The sequence below is a fragment of the Grammomys surdaster genome, unplaced genomic scaffold (genome assembly GCF_004785775.1).
Source record: "Grammomys surdaster isolate TR1022 unplaced genomic scaffold, NIH_TR_1.0 333, whole genome shotgun sequence".
NCBI classification, from domain to species: Eukaryota; Metazoa; Chordata; class Mammalia; order Rodentia; family Muridae; genus Grammomys; species Grammomys surdaster.
In genome coordinates, this window is record NW_021604752.1 from 552530 (window position 1) to 574797 (window position 22268).

A 22268-nucleotide genomic window follows, 5' to 3' on the forward strand; every position below is an offset into this window, starting at 1 on the left:
TGCTTCTTCTCCATACAAAACCATCACATGCATTATTCAGCTACAAAGAATACAGTAAGGCTTCATAATATACACACACCATCTGAAGCCTGGCCTACTGTGTGAGACATCAGGCACTCTTTCAAAGTTCTACACTGAAACATGATCTACTTTTTACTTATGTGCGCTCAAACATGATTCAAAACTCAGCTAAACTTCCCCAAAGCTGCTTTCTACACCTTCTATGGAGTCGTGCTCACTTAGCACTCAGCCATGGATAATAAGGCAAAGGCGGCAGAGGATATAAAGGACTACGAGAGAACAGTACGGTACAGTTGTTTATAACGTCCAGGCTAGGCTGGCTCCACAGAAAGCAGGGCTGAGCACGAGACACCAGAAAACAAAACAAAACCAACCAACAAACAAAAACCCGCATCCTGGGGAATGGACAGAGAGATCACTTTAGAGAGTTATCTCTAAAAGAGAGGAAAAGACATTCCCTCAGACAAAACTGACAACATACACTATAAAAATATTAAACGCTAAGTGACAGTTGGTAGCAATCTATATGTTGGTCACAGGCAGAACAAGCACTCTACTCTGCCTGGGTGACCTCAGTGACAGCAGGTGGGAAGACTGAACTAAGAAGACGCAGGGGATCCTGTTAGGGCTGCAGAATTGGAGCCATACACCCAAAGCCAGGCCATCTGCAAAGCATTCGGCGGAAGACGGGCAAGCGGGCAAGCAGGTGTGGGATGGGGGCACCTGCGCAGTCTGTCCTTAGCGAGGCAACGGCGGGAACATGGATTGGGGGGCACTACACAGGTCAGCACGCGGCAGACGCGCCAGGGTGGTAGGTGGAGAGACCTAAATGGTATTCCTGTCTCCGGTCAGAGCAGGAAGAGATTCCCTAAAACAAAGGACAAAGTAACAAGAGATGCAAAGGAAATGATAACATTTCAAACCAGAAAATATAGGTACTCTCTATCTTTAAAACCTATCTGAGGTACACTCACTCCTCAAATCTACTGCAAGTAGTAAGATACTTCTAGCATCTTTGACAAAAGAAACAATTAAGTACTTACTGTACTATATATAGGACTCAGGACACAGTAAGTTTACTTTCCAGAGTCAATAGAAGAATGTATGCCTTAAAAAGTCTCTTAAAAGATACTGGGGATTCCCCACCCCCCCATTTTTGTGGTGTCTAAACCTTTATTGTTTACTGCTAGCAAAAGTTTTTGGACAGGAAGGCAACACTGAGGATTGAGGTCCACCTTCCGAACTGGACAAGACTCCACTGTGAATCACCTTTCACTGAACAAGTCGTCATTACTAACAGTCACCTCTACTCTTTAAAATTCAATTATTCTTGTCTACAAAAAAAAAAGTAACACTTTACAAGATCAGGGATCTGTCTCTCTCTCCCTCCCTCCCCGTCTCTCTTACACACACATACACACACACTCACAAGTACCAAAGCAGGCCCAGCAGCTGCAGGCAGATTACGTCATAACTCAGCTGGGCCTGGACTCTCATCCTACACTGGCAGCATTCAAGGTTAGAAAACAAAATGGCAGCACAATTGGTCAGCAGCTTCTCTTCTTCTGGAAGTTTTCCAGGTTCTTGAAACAAACAAGACAAACAAACAAGTGTACGAACGTAAAGCCGGAAACACTCTTGCATTGATCTCTGAACAGTAAACTAGGTGGTTTCCTTGGTGAGGCAGAGCCCACCCAGAAGCTGGCAGCTAGAAGGCCCGCAGCCAGCAATCTTCAACTGCTCTGCAAGGCTTGTTTAGGGGACTTGAAGCCAGCAATGCGTTCAGATGACGAGCTCGTGGCATCCCTGGGGGAACCTCAGGCTGTGTTCAGCTCCGAGGTGCTCTGGCTGGATGACAGGTGAGAGTGCAGGTTGTCCTTGTATCTCTCCAGATCTTGGAAGTACGGGTGATTCAGGGCACCGTAGGCAGATATCCTTTTAGCTGGATTAAATGTCAGGCATTTCTGCAGTAAAGAGAACATCTGGTGTGAAACACATCACAGCAAATAAAGTGTGTGAACGCTGGACCTTGGGGGAAAGTCTTGGAAAAGGTAGCTAAAAATTTGTCCACCGTTCTGCTTGAGCAACAGAGTCACCAGCACAACAGTGAACTAAATAAAAACACTACGACAATAAATGCTGCTTCTGTAAAATAATTACTCTGATTATCAGATACCTGACTTAAGATTACCTTCTAGAATTACAACGTATTCAAGGGTTGACTACTTCGGCAGGCTGGGAAGACTGTTCCACCTTTCAAACTGCCCTCGAGCACATAACTGAACTAGGCCTTCCATCATGTTTCTGCTTGCTTCCATGAGAAAAACATGCCACAGGGGACTACAGCCTCTCTGGCCTTGGCAGCAGGGTGAGATACACTCGGGTTTTGATAGACTCACAGTCTGTCTGAATCAAGAGTATGGGCTCTTAATTCAGGAGGTTAATAACAGACTTATTTACTCATGGGGCTCTGACTTCAAGAACAGTGCAGTAAGAAGGGCCTTCTGTGTGCGCAAGGAAGGACATTGTATGCAACATCAACAACTAGGAATTTGAGTTTCAAAATACAAAAGTGCTTTAAAAAAAAAAAAACCAAAAAACTTCATCTTAAGTATGAGTCTACATGTCTCTGTGTGTGGGAATGCGCACATGAACCCAGGTGCCCACAGGGTCAACAGGGCGTCTCTGGAGCTGGTGTTCCAGGCAGTTGTATGTTGCTTGATGCAGGTGCTGGGAACTGAACTTGGGTCCTCTGCAAAAATGACACATAATATCTTGAGAACAGGTACACCTCCCCTGCCCTAGAAGCTTATTTTTAATGGGCATCTTATATGTGAATGGCACATAAAATACTTATTCAATGAATCAATGACTACAAGTATTGGTACTTGGTTCTTCTGGGGGAATTTTTTTTGCAAAGATGTGACTAGCACGTTGCTTCAAGTGACATGAAACTTTAAGCAAAGAAATGCATTTTCTTGTCAAGAAGCCTAAGCCCAAGGACTCTAGAGTCTTGTAAAGTTGCATCCAAATACGCATTCAAAATAAGAGCTGGGTTAGAAAGGCACCGCAGAATGAAAAGCCACCCGCTGGAAACAGAATCCACAGAGAAAAGTACAGTCCCCCATGTCATGTGCTTGAGGCATGTAATACTGTTTGTCATTCAGTCTCAACGGGTGCTAAGCCAATGGCATCCCAGGAACTTACCAGAAGTAGGTCTTTGCCTAGTTCGTCAATATCTGTCACAAACTTCTCGATGGGTTGGGCAGATTTGGAATGAAAAGCCTGCCTGGGAAGGGCAACATCCCTAGGCCAGTCTTCTTCTCCTGGGAGTCCAATGACGCTACAGAAGAACCAGACGGGAATGTAAACACTGGCAGTCACACAAAGACCTTCCTTACCAAATCCTAGAGCAGGCAAATGCTATGGGGCAGGCATAGGGAGAACCTCACCTTGTGATGGAAAGGACTTCCCATTTACCCTAATACCACATTGAACAAACTCAGAGGACACTCCAAACTTCACTGATGGGAAGTAAGAGTCTGCCCCTGGCAGCAGATATCCAATGGAAGGGGTCTATGTGAATGCCATTTCTGTAGCCAGGGATAAGTCCTGGCTTAGTGATGGGGCAGAGAGTCCCCTGGTGTAAGTCCTGATGTAGTGACGAGGCAGGACCTGCTACGCTTGTCTGGATATGTCTTCACCTACACCTGAAACTTTGCTTTGTATTCTGATACAACAGTTCTGTGAAGATGTGTTTTCACGAAGCTCATTCAGCACGGCTTGTGATGACACACATTACTTTGGCTGAATTTGTTTAAATTAAAGAATAATTTTCTAAACCATTACATAAATTAGACTCAAAAATAAGGTTAAGAGGTATGTCATGCCTGTTTTATGCAAGCACTGTGTAACGGTATTTGAGAGTGAGAGACAGTCAACTAGAAAGAGTATCATTTAGATTTTCCCTGACTACCATTCTGGGATCAGAAATGTGGAGGAAACAGTGAGCCATAACACGAGCACAGGCTTTGCAAATAGGCAGACGTGGCTTCAAATTCAGCACCTGCCCTTAATTGACAGGTAAGGACAAATTACACGACAACTATGAGCTCTGGGGTCTTTAAGTATGTGACAACGATAATTTATGGTTAATATGAGGGTTGGCAGTAATTTATTGAAACTGCATATTAAAGTTCCTGGTACACAGTACATGCAGCCAGTATCCGTTTTAATGGTAAGCAGGTGGCCCTATATAATTTATCCAGATGTAGTATTATTTATAGCTTATGTATAGGTGCTAAGTGTATTTGGACAGTGCACAGATTGAGTAACTCTGAGCTAAAAAGACAAAAATCAGTTTAGTGGACAGGATCTATAGTAATTTAGATACTGATCCAAACTGTTTTACCCCTAATTAGAAATGGTGCTGGCCTGAAGTAAGGTCATGTACAGTACTTCCTGTAGCATAGGCCTAGAAGGCGTGGTCATTAACATCTTTTAGGAAGGAAGGTGGTAAATTTCACAGGATCTACAGGGGTTTGTCACTGTTCCCTTCCCTTTACAGAGCCTAGGTCACAGACCTCCCTGGAAAGAGCAGCTTCACCGTTGCCAGTGCACATGGCCCTTGGGTGTCGAGGCCAGACACTAACTGTGTCCCCATGGAGACACAGTAATCTCTGCAGAGAGTTACACTATTCAGGTGTACAAAGACTCATGGGTACACTTCCTGGAATCCATGAGCAAAATCATGATGTGGCCAACATGTAAGTGTGCTGAATAGCCAGGTCCATAGTGGGTAATGAAGGGGTAAAAATACCATCCTAACCATGAAAGGTAATGAGGGGGTGGGCTCGGGAAGAATGGGATACAGGCAATTTGAAATGTCTGCCCTTTTAGACAAGGACTTTAGTACACCCTCAACATCTGGCCCCTAGGAATGAATGATAATGATGCTTAGAATTTAAATCACTTTATTGACAGCATCTTTTCTTTTGAGATAGTGTTTCACTAGGCATCCCAGGCTGGTCTCAAACTCACAGTCCTCCTATCTCAGACTCCTGAGCGTTATTAGTAGCTCTGAACATACCTATAGATTTGAAATCTTAAGAATAACCAGTCACAAGCTGAACACTTTCAGAGAAACAGTCTGTCTGATATGTAAATACATATGAACTACACACAATGTGTGGTTACATACATAATACATATATAATACATGCATACATACAAATAAAACTTACAGCCTATAGTCTTCTCCAATCCTCTAGAAAGCTGTGAGAGACACACAGGTCAGGCGTGCCACCTCACTGCAGGGATGGACAAACAGAATGAGGAAGGAGAACATCTGCCCAGGTCACACGCCGTGCGGTCAGCCTCGGTTCTCCTCACTCCATGCCCAGCATCGGTAACTATGATACCACTCTTAGAAAACGCTCTAAATCTCGTGGCCTAACACCACTGCTTTACTTCTGAAGTATTCAACGTTCTCTAAAAGAAGATGGCTCAGTGGTTAAGAGCACTGACTGCTCTTCCAAAGGTCCTGAGTTCAATTCCCAGCAACCACATGGTGGCTCACGACCATCTGCAATGTGATCTGATGCCTTCTTCTGGTGTGTCTGACGACAACTACAGTGTACTAATGTACATAAAATAAATAAATAAATCTTTAAAAGAAAAAAGAAAGTACATGTCTGTCTACAGCTTACCTTATTAAAAGTAGGAGACTATGTCTTTTAAAAAAAAAAAGTCAGCTTCCTGTCCAGTAATGACTGTCATGAGCCTTAATGAAACCATGACAGATTCATTAGAAAAAGCTTTCATCGTAATTCACTATTTGAACAGTTGGACAGAAAGTCTAAACATTGACTGTTTAAACTGGGAAGACTGACAGGGCACAGACTATATAAACGGCTGTGGTGGAAATAACTGTTTACGTAGTTTAGCAGTGACACTAGGGTGCAGCATTGTCCTTTTTCTGTTAAGAGCACTCAGAGAAATGAAGCAAAGCCGGAAACCATGGGTAATCTAAAGGCACCAAACATATAAGGCTTTCCAGCTGCTTCTCTGCTAGCTATGTGGGAGCGCCAGGCCTTGGCCAAAAGTCAAGCAGGCTTTCCCATGGGATAAGCAAAATGTCCCTTCTGTCCTACTGATTGGCTTTGTGGTCTGAGAGTACATGTACAGGTCCCCAGACCGTGCAGGAGGTGGCTAGGAATCCCACAAGGTACAAGGAAGGAAGGGAAGGCAACAGTCTCCAGGGCCCAGCAGGCATATGCCACCAAGATAGCCTTCCCTTTCAACAGGGGAAGACTAGAACAACTTTGTTTCTGGAGTCCCTCTTGAAGATCACATGCATACAGGACATGTTCCACATTTCTCAGAGAAAAATATGAGTCTAGCGGTTAGCGACAGGAACTTGTCATGCATAGGAAGGGTAACAAGAGAGCTCAGTGGAGAAAGTGTCCATTTTACAGGATTGTCAGGAGATGAGGTATGGGAAGTCCCCAGACCAGACCAGACCAGACCAAAACAGCAAGAAGATAAACTACCTCCCCAATATACAAAGCAAAGCCAGAGAATGTTCTTTCAGTTTCGAAGCACTGGGGACAGATTCCAGTTCCTGAAAGAACCTCAGCTTTGGGGTAAATTCCAGGCTTGAAGCAATCACATTTAAACACGTAATTCTGTAGGGACACTATTTTGGGGGTGGGTAGAGGGAACAAGTCTTACAGATTTTAAATCCCATAAAAAGCACTTGAGATTGATAAAAGTGTCACTGGTGGTGATTTTTAGCCAGGACCCTATTTCTTTCCATTTTCCCTCTCTTGGCAAAAGCACATGTCCATAAAAGGATGCCACACAGCATGGCTCGTGACAAGAAAGGTCCCGGTTACACTCTAGTGACATGAGAGCATGCACATCTTCACATGCACAAACACGTAGGTGCGAATGAAGTTTGCAAATCACCGGAGAGTGATGGAGGAAACAACCGGAAGCAGCGAGTGAGCCAGAGAACAGAGTGCACGGAGAAACTGGAGTCCCTTCTATCGCCCAGGAGAAAACGTTAAAGAAGAAAAGGGGTTAAATCAGCAATTACGAGCAGGGCATGGTGCAGTAAACCCACTCTAGGGCGCTTCCTGTGACTTCCTCTCAGCCACAGACCAGGATGAGAACTTAAGACTTCATTCCCGATTTTGGTGTTCTGGGGGTGGGGTGGAATGGGGTGGTGTTGGGGGGATGTGATTGGCTAGCATTCTGGCCTCGGCTGTGGAACGCAAAGCAAAACCAACAGGAATGATCAGGGATTCTCAATGGCAACAGGATGTCCAGGCAGGGGTCCCAAGACACCAAGTGTCCCATCTCTTATGAGTGGTAAATTTGATGTGACCACAAGCAGACAACACATCTGCACCACAGAGCGGGTGCACAGAGCTCAGCCAAGCATAGAGAAGCAGCAAAGACCCACCCAAGCAACAGGCAACATGAAAGCGCCCAGGGCACACAGCATGGAGGCTATGCGTCATGACCAGCCCCATGTAACATCGCTCTTCTACCTTGACCCCACTCGTCACACAACTAGTCAGATTGCCTTCAGCAGCAGCTTGGAGCAAGAAAGATAAGAGAAGAACATCAGAGGAAAGCCACTGTAAATGCTGTACGTGACTATAAAAGTATTACTTACTCCAAGATTTTCCCGAGTTGATCCACGTCCGAGCTTCCTCGAAAAAGAGGCCTGCAAGAATAAAAAGAACATCTTCAAACCAGGCATTTCCTGAAAGTACATTCCAATTATCTGTCGTTACCACTGCTCAGCAGAAAGCAAAATGCTCTTTACTGATGGGAATGAGGAATATGATCAGTCCTCTTTGGTCCAGGGAGGCTTTCCATGTACGTCCCTAGCAGCAGGGCCTCTCCTGTTTGCTGTGCTATCTGACATTCAGAACCGTATATCCCGTTTGCAGCCATTGCAGTGACAAAACTCCCACACAGGCCCAGGTTTTAGAGTTCAGCATAACTTTGCAACAAGTTGGAGCCCATCTCAGTCTGAGCCTCCCACTAAAGCTATGTGGGAGTCCCGAGGCTACCTCCAGAGTGCCTTTCACACCCGGGGTACTTCCGTGCAGGCCTCTCTCTTATCTGTCCTGGATCCTAGAACATGCAGTTCGCTGCTTCCTTTCCTTTAGTACTACAGTTGCTGACTGTCATGTGTTCAGAGGCAACCGTGCCTTCTTCTGAACTCAGAGCCTTCCTTAGCTGCAGAAACCATTCCACTGGCAATGAAATAAGCTCCCTTTGTGACATTTCTGGTGTTTCCCCAAATAGACCAAATAGTCCTTTGAGGGTGGGGACATCTGTAGGTTTCCTCATAAGTTTTGTCCTAATATTTTTCCCCAATTGACACACAGTTATTACTATTATTTATTTATTATTATTTTATATCTGTTGTATACAAGTAAATCTTTCTCGACTCTTTGGTGAATGGCACGAACAGCTATTTTGTCTCCTTTTAATTTTTGTCTATTTTTGAGTCAGACCCTCTCTCCAAAGCCTGCTCTTGCCTGGAGTTCATTATGTGGATTCAAGGTAACTTCAAATGCTTCAGATTCCCTAGTGCCAGACCACTATAACTGGCTCTATTAATATTAATTTACTTAAAATATTTATGATTATCATAAAGAATTATATTCCATATTATATTATATATAAGTTATATAAAGCGTGCAAGTGTTGATGGCAACAAACCCAGGGCCACACATTTAAGAAGCATGCACTCCATTACTGAGGCCGCTACCTTACCAGCCCTTAAACGGGTCTCAAAAAATAGCGAAGTAAAAAGTGACGATGTGCTCCGAAGCCTGAGCTCAGCTCTCACGGTTATGTGGAAACAATCCTTTTCATTTCAAATGTTCTTCTCTTAGCTCCTTTCTCTGCAGCTTCGCCACCGGGAGAAGCAGCATGGGGCTCTGGGAGTGGGCACTTCAGAGTCCTGCCATTTCACAAGCTAGTGCCTTGGGAGCCTATAATCAGACGGCTCTCTGAATGTCCCCGAGCCTATAAATTCTTGTTCTACTTCAACAAGAAACAAAGCAACCCACCAACTAACACTCACTGTACACTCACTCGCAGCTGCTATGGTTTGAATGTGGGTGTCAGGCAACCCTGGGAAGGGGTGGACGGGATGGGGCTGGTGCTCTAAGAGGAGGAGAAATGTGCCCTGTCCCTTCTGCGTTGTGAGGAGGCAGCAAGAAGCTGACATTTGCAGGCAGACTATCTTCACTAGACACGGGACCTGCTGGCATCTTCACCCTAGGCTTCTCAGCTTCAAGCACAGTGCACAGTAAAGTCCTGTTGTTTATAAAATACTACCCAGTGTCAGGGTAGTATTACAATAATCAAACAGACTCAGAAAGTGATTCTTTGGATCCTTAAGTCACCCCTTTTGGACCCAATTTTTTGGTCCATATTTAATTTTTACTGTTCCAAAGCACCAAATACGCATTTTTTTTAGAAACAACTTTTCTTTCTTGCTTAATATCAGAGTAAATTATGAAATTACAAAGGCAAAGTCTAAACAACTTTATGAGGATTAAGAATACATAATCGATACCCGTTTAGTAAACACGTTTTGAATGGCTTGTATGTTAGGGGTGCCAGGTCAACTAGGTTTATACACAGAGAGGAAGGAGTACCAGTGATCTTGGTGAGTTGATTCTGTGTCTAAGTAACTATGCAAGCTGCATCAACTCTCGAAGATGGTTGGCCATAGAAGCTGGTAAGGAATTACTGTTGAGTATTACAGAACTGTTTAACATAATACTCTGGCCACAGGTATTGAGAAGCAAGCAAAGAGGCTGTCTTGAATGCTGCTTCTCCTAGGCAAGGGCCTAAAGCATGCCTATCTCTTGTTCTGGGGTGTGTGTCTTGTCTATTCAGGCAGCTACAATAGAATCTCATAAACCGGGGGGGGGGGCACAGAAACAACAGCAATGGACTCCTCTTGGTTTGGGAGGATGGGTCAGGTGAGAGCCCACTTCCTGCTTTATAAAATGGCAGGTCTGCCTTCTTGCTTCCTTGAGATCCAGTGGAAAGAGAAGGCATCTCTCTGATCTATGTGTGTGGGATCCACCTCCTAATCTAATGGCCTACCCTGAAGGTTAAGATGTTTCCAATATGCAGGTTTGGGGGAGGGCGGATCAGTACTGGTCATGGAAACTCATGAGCTTTTGACTCTTCTATCCTGGCAAAGTTTTCTATGATATCCTAGAAAAAAAATGCCCATTTTACTGCTGGATATTCCAGCAGAAGGCACCCAGGCCTGATATTCTGCTATGGTATCATCTTAATTTAATGGCTGAATTTGGTCTACAGGATGGACTGTGCTCTGTCATCTTTGAATTAGCCCTTGCTTCCTTTAGTGACAAGTGCAAGAAGCAGGGTTTCAGTGACAGCTCCTGTTCTGTGAACACCCAGGATGATGGCCTTTGTGGAGACTGAAATCTCTCTGATGCAGCAATTCAGGGTACCAGAATGAGTGACTGTCATCACTTTGGAGAAATCTGGTGCACAACAGGACCCTGAACTCTGTCATTTGGCTTGGCAGCAGATATGGTTTGGCTGGAGTTACACAGAGCCACTGAGCTGTGTCAGATGCCAGTAAAATAGTTTACTGGATGCAGATACATAGTCGGCAGACAATGGAAATGGGCACGTGGTGGAGGGAAGAGCTAAGAAGGTAACTATAAATGTGAAGGAAATGTTAGACCAACCTAGTTTCTAGAAGAGGATTCTCTTCTCTCTAGAAGAGGAGTACACATGATCTGGCTAACATTTACAGGAGGGCATCTGTGCACATGAGGAGGTTGGTGGGTAACAAGGAAAAATGCTTGGATCATTCTGGAATCTTGATGTGCAGCAGAGGGACATGGGGAGAGGCGGTGAGGGAGCTACAGGACCTCAGGACACAGTCTCTCTTTGATGCTCTCATGTTTAAAGAGATCTCAGAGGTTAGTCTGTGTCTTCTGGGGAGGGACGCAGGCGGACTGTAGTCACTGAAGAATCTTCCCCTTTGCTGTGTTAGACATCCTCAAATGACATGCTTGAGGTCACGTTAAGCATGTTTAAACAGCATGTTTTCGACAAGTACGAGCGTGCGTGCACGTGTGCGTGCACTGAACTCAGAACTTGTTACCAGGCTCTCCACAACCGTCTGTGTTATCTGTGCTCAGCCTCAAGGAATGGAGACTTTAGAGTCTGTTTCTGGTTTAATGTCGCTCCCTAGGCGACATTTTATAGTTATGGAAATGGCTCAGCTGACTGACAGGGGCTGGGGGCGAGGGTGGGAGCGGGGAGAAATGAGCTGACTTGGTTGGATCTTTATTACCCACATAGACCTGAGCTGGAGAGGGAAGCATAGGGCTGAAGGAACAGATAAATAGAATGACAGAAAGAAGTAAAGGGGGGGGGGGGGAGACAGAGCCGAATCAGATGAGGCTCATATAACCTCAAACTCTTTCACTGCATGGCCTCAGAAAGCCCGTGTGTCCCAGAATTCCAAAAGAACCTTAGAGCGGTCCTATATGAAGAATGAGGATGGGCAGGGATGGTTGATGGTACCCAGTGAGACCAAGGCACGAAACAGAAAAAACTGGTGTAATTTTCCCACCATTGGAAAAGGGCCCGCAGAGCAAAAACTGTTTTACCTCTTTTTCCATCCACTCTCTGGATCACAGACCTACTAATTCTTTTAAGTAAATTATTTAAAGATAAAAATCAGAAATAGAGATATCCTACTGAAAGAAGCAAGTTTGAAGGCGACCTTTTAAAATCTCAAAGATACTTCTGTACACACAGTTTTTTTTTTTCTGGTTCAGTAATACAATACAAAGATAGCTACTTCTTAAGATTAGCTTATAAGGAGAAATCATTTTTGATTACATAGGACATGACCAAAGATCATGAGTTTCACACATTATATTATCATCATCAAAAACTACGACCACTTCAGACGAATTTCCGATAGTGTAAGTATGCCTTTACACAAGAGCACCATGCCCTTCTGCCAAAGACCCGCTGGCTCTAACCTTCACAAGGCCTGTTCCTAGCCTTCAATCTGCCTTTCCTACCACCCAGCTACAGATACTTCCTTTGCTTTATAAGACTCATCTATACTCATGTCTTTTCCTCCCTTCCCTTCCCTTCCCTTCCCTTTCCTTTTTTAAAAAAGCTGGTTTAAAAACTAGCTCATCCTGCAAACAAAAATTCTAAGTGATTTTACAAATGAGCCCAGCAGGAAGCTAACCTCAAGAGTGTTGGAAGCATTATTTAATCTTTTTTAACGTTTATGCTTATTTTCATATTGTAATCTGTATTCTGAGATAACTCATGAAACATTTAAACCGAATCAACCAGATGAGCCTCAAGCTGCTCTTTTGATCAGATTCAAGTCAGCTGACAGGCGGCCCCTCCTCCTCTCGGTTGCTTGCTTTGCTTTCCTCCAGGAGGGAAGAGAAGGGCTCCCTGCAATCACTGTGCATCTGCAAAGCTCAAAAGAATATTATGTCCAAAAACTCCCGTAGTTGTTATAGTGGATCTGTTCTTTCAGCTTGTTACAAGTGCCCCGATAACAGTACATCCCTCCAATTACCTATATGCCAACACAAAGCCACCCACCACTGTCAATTTATCATGGATGCACCAGCACCCCCCAGACCCCAGAATGGCCCTTCCCAAGTTCTTTAAGTCATGGCATGATATGCAAGGACTCTGTACTTACTGCTTAACTCACGCACACAGAACAGGATCAAACTTAACTCTTCAATCCTACACATAAACAAGCTGCTGAAAACACAGTCGCCGTCCCTCAAGAAAACGGAGCACTGCTGTTTCATGAACGATAGCATAACTAAAACTAAAATAATATAAAAGTCATTCTGGTAGTCCAGAACTATGTTATTCATTAGCTCTGTGTATAATCTACCTTATATTCATTTTTGAGATGATTGTAGGGTTTTTTTTTGTTTTGACTATATATTTGCAAAGACGTATGTGTACACACATAGACATATACACATACTTATTACTTTCTTCATGATAAGGAACAGATGTGAAAATCGTTAGAGCAAGACTTGGCAATCAATAGGTGCTCAGTAAATACAGAAAGGAGAAATACATATTTACAACAATAAATTCCACATACTGAAAGATTGAAATGTGTAACAAAGGTAGAAGCAACTACAGAAAACAGAGCACACTCCTTGTCTGTGCTGTGAATGGCTGACGGGTAGCTTCGACAAAAAAAAAAAAAAAAAAGGTTTGCTGCACACCCAAGAGGACAGGAGTTCAAACTCTCAGGACCCATCCAAAGACAGGTCCAGTGCTGTGCAAAGGCATCCTACTTGATCCAGAGACTCACTTAAGATCTGTGGGCCAGCCAGCCTGTGTAGGCAGCAGCAGAGAGCACAAAGACCAAGTTTTACAGGGTGGAAAGGCAAGGACCAATACTTAAGATGTCCTCTGACCTTCATGTGTACTCACCCCTCCCGTGAACATTTATCTGCATGAATTCTTTAATTTACAGACAGGGATCTTTTCCTATTTTGAACTTTTACGTGAACTAGGGCTTTGATATGTCACACTTTGAAACCAACTTATTTGTCAGTATCTATGTGTGTGGATAATGCCTGGAAATCGAATATTATTCATTTTAATGACTACTAGGAAAAATAATGTTGGCTTATTTCCAAGTTTTTTTAACATTAGATATTCCATTTTATATCTTATAACAGTTAATGAGAAGATGAAACTGCTTTTTAAAACTGTATTAACTTATTACTTATTTATTTATTTATTCATTTATTTATTTAAGATGTGTGTACACGAGTGTCACAGTGCATGTATGGATGTCAGAGGTCAGCTTTTAGGAGATGACTCTGTCCTTCCATTGTGAAGTGCAGGAAACCAAAGTTGTCAGGTTTGGCAATACTCACTAAGCTATCTTTGATACCTTTAAAATCCTATATGAAAGAAGTATTTCCTAATATAGGACAGTATTACAAAATTCAATGGAAATATTGTGTTCCTTTTAAAGTATACTACAGTAAATCAACTGTCTGTTCAATGTCATCTATGATATCACTATGCCAAAGCAAGCACACCTTTTTGGTGTTTACTGGCAAGGATTTGCCTCAAGTCTCTCTTGAAATCTTCTCTATATGACTTTCTTTTTGTTACTACACGAACGCGCGCACACACACACACACACACACACACACACACAACTTTTTGGTGGTGCTAGGAATTAAACTCAAGGCCTCACAAGTGCCAGGCAAGCAATCTACCACTGTGCTACATTCCCAGACTAATGTTTAAAGGATGTTTGCTTACTGGAGAAAAGACTGGTATGGACTGTTCTGGAAACACCCAACTCAATCATTTCTCTCCAAATGACTTGAGGAAAGTCCCTGGGCTTGTTTTATTCTTAGTTGACTCATCTGTGAATAGAGACAATAACACCTACATCATAGGATCCACTAAGTCATACTTTATCATATCCTACAATGCCCAGCTTCAAAACAGATCTAGAAGTAGTACACACACACACACACACACACACACACACACACACACACACACAGAGTGGGGGTGAGTGTATGAGCAGGCACACATCTAAAACATCTATAAATAAAGTCCCATACAGACACACACACTCCTCTTGCTTCTGGTCAATATTATACTGGATGATAAAGTACTTCAGATGGTGAATACAAAGGGGAAGAGGCTGGGTGTGGTGGCACACTCCTGTAACTCCAGCACTCAAGTTTGAGGCCAGCCTGGTCTCCACAGTGAGTGCCAGGCCAGGCCAGGTGAGGTCATGTACGTTAGACCTTGTTTCAAGAGGTCTTTTTTTTTTAATCAACCAAGAAAGAAAAAACTTACACGTAACCACATAGTGAGATCACATGTCATATTTAAGACTAGCAGTCCTTTATCTGGGTTACTGTATATTTATTACATATTAAAGATCTTATAACTAATCAAAGAAAGGGAATTTTATCAGGGAGGAATGCTGATTTTTCTAAAGGGAGTTCATTATTCTGAACTGGAAAAATCATCTCCTCTCCGGCGCACAGTTTTACCGAAACCTCCGATCTCCACATACTAAGGTTGCTATCAGTGAGTTCTTCAGGGTCATATTACAAAGGGGCCAACTTTCAGATTAATGTCTTTGAAAACAAACAAGTAAGAAGAACGCACAGATATGGAACCTTGGTGAACAGTAGGGTGTTTCCTAGTACAAGAGTGTACACCGACATACCTGTTACACAAAGGAAGTGATTGATGTGCAAAGGAGACGAGAGATTTCATTATAAATACTTTCACTGTACCAACAAGACACGGAAGCCGGGGGGTCAGCCCGTAGAACACCTCTGTGACCTGCATGTGAACTGTGGCCTGACTTCAGCTGTTGCCTTCCCTCGGTGGGTGGGATTTCCCCTGCCCATATAGGGACGTCTCCAAGAATGTTATCTTGTTATTTTATGCTTGCGCTACGCTCCCTTCTAGAGCCATTATCTAAGACAATGAACTTCCCACTTTATAATTACCAGCTGTTTAAATCAACAGAAAAGTCTGTTAATTGATTTGCTTACTAAACACGAAGTGAATGATCACCCACTTAGCACATATGGTACTAACTGGCAGGTAGCTATAAACACCCTTGCTGTGAAAATCTCCAATATTTAAAATTATAGAGCATTATGTACGTTCTTTGTATATAGAGCATTTAGAGGGGCTGAAGATGTAGTTCAGTGGTATGTGCTGCTCTCGTGGAGGATTTGGGTTTGGTTCCCAATATATACATTAGGTGCTCACAGTTGCCTGTAAACTCTAGTTCCAGGGAATCTGACCTCTATGTTTCCTGCACACACATGGTGTACATATAAACACACACACACACAAATAAAAGTAAATTAAACAATAGTATTTAGAATCCAAATAAGTTATTTGATACTTATACTACTAATTTATACATATAATAAATTTATTAAAATGTAAACATTTATCTATGAACACACTTATTTACCACAAGGATCTTTGCTCCCGTTGGAAAGAAGATAAAGAAATGCATGGTTACTCGGAGATGTCTCTGTCACGTTACCGATGAAGCCCCACACTTGGTGAAACCACTTAATATTTACTAAATATGTGGGTGTGGCCTGATTAGCCCTCTTTTCCAGATGGAAATTGATGTACCTGAGGAAAGAGCTTAGGGAGTGGGTAGGATGCTCTCTGTGACTTCAACAGACAGTGAAATAGAATAGTAGCTTAGAGAGATTCATTTGGCCACGGTTTGCAAGTGGGGATAAGAGTAGGCCAAGGGGTAGGACTGCCAGGTTGGAGCACAAGAGACGAGAAGGGCCTAAGTGGGTAGGATGAGGCAGTGTGAAGAGATGCGAGACTCTTGGTGCAAGATGATCTGAAGAAAGACTGAACCGGACCTGGGAGAAGCATCAGGGCTGTATCCTTCAAAATGACAAAGGAGTGTGTGTGTGTGTGTGTGTGTGTGTGTGTGTGTGTGTGTGTGTGTGTGTTTGCTTGAGTATGTGGTGCCTCTGAAGATAAGAAGAGGCATGGAATCCTCTGGAGTTGGAGTTACACTTGGCTGTAGGTCACCAGGTGGGGGTGCTGGGAACTGAACTTAGGTCCTTTGCCAGAGCAGTCCATGTTCTTAGCCACTGAACCATCTCTCTAGCCACTAGGAGAATTAACTTTAGATATACCTTTTATAATTAAAATGTACAGAACAATTAACTAAAATCAAAGAAAGAGGACTGTGAAAAAGAAGTAGGCATAGTTAGGTGTATACCCTGTAGAACTGACAGTGTGCACGAGTGATCAGAGCACATCATTCCTAAGAAGTCAAAGTAGCAACAATGTAAGTGTTCACCATTGGATGACTACAAAAAGAACAAACAGCCATATGATGGAGTATCATGTAATCATAGAAATGATGAAGTACACACAGGCAGGTAACCTATTAAGCTATTATGTTGGGTAAAAGCATCAGTCTCTAATGAACCGCTATAGTTATGGGTCTATTTACACATACATAGATCTGTAAAACTGTAAGACAGAGTTGTCATTGTCTAGAACTGAGGTTCACTGGATACATACAATATTTCTGTCTCTGAAAAGTTCATATGTTACCTCTGAAAAGGTTCAAATCCTATGTTCAAAGTGATGGCTGGAAAGTAAGACCTTCGGTCATGAGCTGGACCATGACTGGTGCTAGCTAGTGTCCTCAGAGAAGTCCTTCAAGGACCCTCACCATGTTGTCTTGTGAAAGATGCTGAGAAGGCAGTCCAGAAGGAAGTGGCCCTCACTGGGCACGGGATCTTCTGGACCCTCATCTTGTACTTCCTCAACCCCCCAACTATAAGAAATGAATTCTGTTGTTTATAACCCACGTCCTTACATTTGTTACTGTAGCTTTAGCTGTGGGAGACAGACTTTGAATGGGTACTGAGTTTCTCTCTGGGTGATGGAAATATTCTGAAATTCAGTGTAGGGGTGGCTGAACACCCCAGTGCACCCAATACACACTAATGAGATGAGACAGTTTATGCTAGTGGACTGTTTAATGTGTAACACCAACCAGTTAAAAGAAATAAGTTAAGAAACTATACTTCAAAACAAATATTACAGATTCATTAGGCCTAAATAGAAGAGAAACTTAAGCACACGTTAGTGAACTAGTAAAACACACATATTTTACCACAATCAAAGCACTCACCCGCTAACGCAAGTCCCGAATAATGTAATAATACGGTGAATCTCTACCATCAGAAATACCATTCATTCAGGATTAAATAATAAATTAAACCCTTGCCTCAAAAAAGGCACTTCTGCTATTAAGCACCGAGCTTCCTACTCCTGTGCCTGTTCATCTTTGTGTTATTTGTTGACTCCAGTTTTTACACCATCCACAAGCCTTAGGGCTAGCTTTTACAGATGCCTATGTCTACAGCATTTAACACACAGTTCTCTCTCTCCACAGATGAACTCACACAGAATGTCAGCTGTTTATCCCTTAAAGACTTCCCCTTCTCTCCCATCAACTGCAGTTCCTTGTTTCCAACTCTGTTCTCTTGGTTTTTCAAGTTCACACACTCAAGTGTGAACATGTGTACTTGCATAAGTACGCATATACCAATGGAAATTACACAGAAACTTAAATCAATTCATGCTTGCACGAGACATTAGATAACGCCTGCCTGGAAACAATGAGTATTTAAAAACTGGGGCTCATTCACAACTACAATCCTAACTCAGAATTTTTGCCAGGGCCATCAGAGATGTAGCAGGAAGGCACCCAGAGTGGAACTGTGCCTTGGTGCTGAGCTCACACAGGCAGGATGGGGTGCCTGGAAGACAAAGGAAGAGAAACTTGAAGTTGAAAAAGACACAGCAAAGGCACAATGAAGTCTAAAGGATGAGAGAGTGGGTGGAGGAGAAAGAGGCATGGAGGCAAAGCAGTCCAAGAAGGAAGAAAGCCTCCTAATAAAAAGAAAGGAAGGAGGCGGAGATGGGGAAACAGACTAAGAGGGAGGGAGGTGCCACTCAGGGGGGCACGTGCTGGCATCTCTGAACTTAGGAATACTATGAGTTTGGTGACTGCCATAAAAACAAATGGCCGAATGAAACTTTTTCTTGGTACTAGATGTGGGTAACTTACTGTTCTGCAAAAGGCTCGCGTGTACTGGAGCACGAGTAAGAGCTGATGGAGGATGCGGATGAACAGGGCACACTCAAGTGGGTACCCTGCTATTTTTAATTCCAAAGTTGAGAATTAAAATTAAACCAGAGATCAACTAAACCACATGATCTTTTTTATGCAATGCAAAACCCGAACTAAAATTAGTCCATCTACCAAGACAATCATCCATCTACATAGATACAATGACTAAGGGATCATTAAGAGAAAACATCATCGGCAATGATTCTCACGGACTTTCTATGCATAAACGTCCAGAACTGAGCTTAACTGAGCAAAGACCACTGAGTGCACCTAGGCATGTGAAGGAGGTTTTTTCCTTCCAACTGACTTCTGTAGAAGGATACTTATTTTGCTACATTGTATTCACAGTGGAGCTCAGTGATTAGGCAGTAGAAGAGGAGGTGGAGCTGGGAGAAGAGTGGAAGGGGAGGAGAAAAAGGCAGGAAGGGGGGAGGGAGAAATAGAGGAAGGAAGCTATCAGCCATGGAGAACCACAGATGGGTTGAAAGCTGTCCTGGGTAGCAACTTCTATCAAAAGGTTAGATATTGGGTAACAACTCTAATTGTGTGGGCATCTTGTTCATTGAGCATTTCTAAATATATAAATCTTTTAGATAATCACTAAGCTTTAAGAGTCTCACTTCTACCAGGTACTGGGAGGATGGCAGATATTGTTTGGGGTTCAGTGGAGCTTTGTGGATGCAGCTTGGTGGATTGGCAGAGCCATCCCCAACGATGGGTGTCTCATTGGTGCCAGGGCCTGTGCATCTAGCTAGCCAGAGTCACAGTCAGAGCCGAGGAGCATCGGGAACATGGTGGCTGCTGAGGAACAAGCCAGGTCGGGCGCAGTTTTCTAAATATCTCCCACTATAGACTTCAAAAGAAATACACAAGTATATCTGCCCAATGAAGACATGCTACTCTACTAAATGAAAGTCACACTATGGGAAGGTAAACAGACCTTCTGAAACCACCTCTTGGTCTGGAGAGATGACTTACTGGCTGGCTGTCAAGTCTGACAATCCAAGTTTGGTCCCTAGGTCGTGCATGGTGGAAGGAGAGAGCCACGTCCCAAAAGCTGTCTTCTGACCTACGTATACATGCCACGGAAATGTGTACACGCACACATACAGTTAAAGAAAGCTAACAAGTCACTTGGTTTTCCTAATCTTTGAATCCAGGGGACTCATTCTTTAACACAGTATTTTTTCATTTGTTTGTTTTTGCCACAGCATGCCTTAGGAATTCGGCTGTGGGCGTGATCACCACTGTACTCAAAACAACGCCATCCTTTTGCAAAAATTGCATAGTGATCAATAGCAGCAAAAGACGCTTTCCCAGAGTTGAAGCCTTAAATATTGTGAAAATAATCACTAGGAATTTCTGAAAGAGGCTGATAATTGGAGTGGCTTATTATTATTATTGTTGTTGTTGTTGTTAATATTAATTTTAAGTATGCTTTATGAAACAGGAGAGATGACTCGATGATAAAGGTATCTACCCCGAAGCCTGACAACCCTAAGACCCAGACAGTGGAGAGAAATGGTCTTCTAATTGCCACACGAACATACCTACAGAACCTAGTAAATTATTTTTAAAAAGCTTTGCTCAGAAAAGAACCTTCAGCATCAGCCAGAGTAGACAAATGACCTGAAAGTTGTAGCAGACATGGTTAAAGCATTTATTATAAATATTCTATACAGTGTTAGACTGATACAATTTTCTCTCTTAATCTTACTAATCTGCTTAGTATAAAAATGTGACCCTTGGGGTCAGGGTTGTTGTTTGTCTCTGAGAACTGCAAAATTAGTACCCTGCCCAACCAATAAAACATAAGATGAGTCCTAACAGATCAAATTGGACTGACCCAAGAGCCAGGTTAAGTTTTCTTCTCTTTCCTTTCAATTTTTAAGAATTTCATGTGCATTGGTGTTTTGCATACATGTATGTCTGTGTGAGGATGTTGTATCCCCTGGAACAGGAGTCACAGACAATTGTAAGCTGTCACGTAGGTGCTGGGTCCTCTGTAAGAACAAACAGTGCTCTTAACCACTGAGCCATCTCTCAAGCCCAGTTTTCAGAAGACTTGTTTACTAGATTTGTATTTTTAATAATGGGTGGCTATGCTGAAGATCTTTCTCAAACTGTACTGTAGTCCTCAACCCTGGACTTAAAACTTGCGACAAGAAGTTGGTCACAGTCATAACAAAGAAGTGATTGAATGCCGCTGCACCCTTTGTGAAGACAGGAATCAAGGACACGGTCCCAGAGATTATCAGGCTCACACTTTCTGCTACTCCCTCAGGATCTGTATTGTATGATGAGGAACGTATTTTCCTTCTTCTTTGCAAGTGTGAAGACAGCTGGTATCCTGTGTGAACACAGCATTCCCTCTATCTAGCTCAGTCTGGATGGGGACCCAATACTGGGTGATAACTCAACAATTCATTTCAGGAAACAAAGCCCATAGCATTCCTCAGAAATTTCATAGACTATCTAGATGAAACAGGCCCATTTGAATGTTTTTTCCCTCCTTCAGTAATATCTGAAGAATGTAGTCTTTCATGGGTGGACACACTGGGTATGTGACAGATGCAAATTCAGATACGAACAAAACTCAAGTACATGATTCAGACTCTGTACTGTGCTTCCCCAGATCTTATTTCAACAGGGGTCAAACAAAGGAACGCTGGTGTTTGACAACCGTCTTGAGTCATCAGAGGAAGTTCCTAACATTCGGATGTGCTTGTTGAAATAACGCTGGTGAACAAAGCCACCCCCTCCTACTTCCCCCCATCCCTGTGGGCCAGTGAGGTTTTCATTTTAGGAAATGGAAGTGTCAATGTGGACAAACTGTCCTGAGGTATTTATAGTAGAGTGTGTCATTTTCTTAAACTGCTTTGAACCAGATAATATGTGAATGGAAAAGGGATCTGAATTTCTTCCACTCTTTCGTGCCATCTGAACAGAACTGCGCTGATAAACCCAGTCAGCTCTCTTACACTTAATGGCTCTTTGCTTCGTTTTTTGAGACAGGGCCTCTCACTCATAATGCTCACACAGAAAGCTCAGAGCATCCTCCGGGATCCATTTCTCCAGCACCAGGATTACAGGAGTGTGCCGCCATATCCCGTTTTTTGTGGGGGTGCTAGGAATCCAAAACTGAGTCCTCATGCTTTTGCATAACAAGCGTGTTCTTGACTGAGGGAGCTCCCAACCCCAAAGTTTAAAATTTTAAAAAAAGTATCATTTTGAGTATGAGAGTGTTATGTGCACGAGCCTGTACACAGGAGTCCAGGAGGCCACTGGATGCCGCAGAGCTGCGTTTTATAGGTCTCTGCAGGACTCCAGGGTTTGCTCTTGGGTGTGACTCACTGAGGAGTCTCTCCAGCCCCTCAATTTCTATTTGGTGGAATACATCAACATTTTGGCTTTTGACTTTCTAATATTTTAAAAGTCCACTTCCAGT

At 43.0% G+C, this 22268-nt stretch overlaps 1 protein-coding gene across 1 annotated transcript in view; it reads right to left on the reverse strand.

The window, feature by feature from the left end:
• Positions 1-1786: 1786 nt before the first annotated feature.
• Cdk6 (cyclin dependent kinase 6) overlaps positions 1787-22268 on the reverse strand; it is a 165658-nt gene continuing 145176 nt past the window's right edge. The window contains exons 5-7 of the mRNA XM_028778291.1: positions 7706-7756; positions 3229-3364; positions 1787-1985 (exon numbers count right to left, since the gene is read on the reverse strand). Of these exons, the coding sequence (XP_028634124.1) occupies positions 1839-1985; positions 3229-3364; positions 7706-7756 (334 nt within the window). The 3' untranslated portion in view covers positions 1787-1838. The remainder of the gene's footprint in view (positions 1986-3228; positions 3365-7705; positions 7757-22268) is intronic.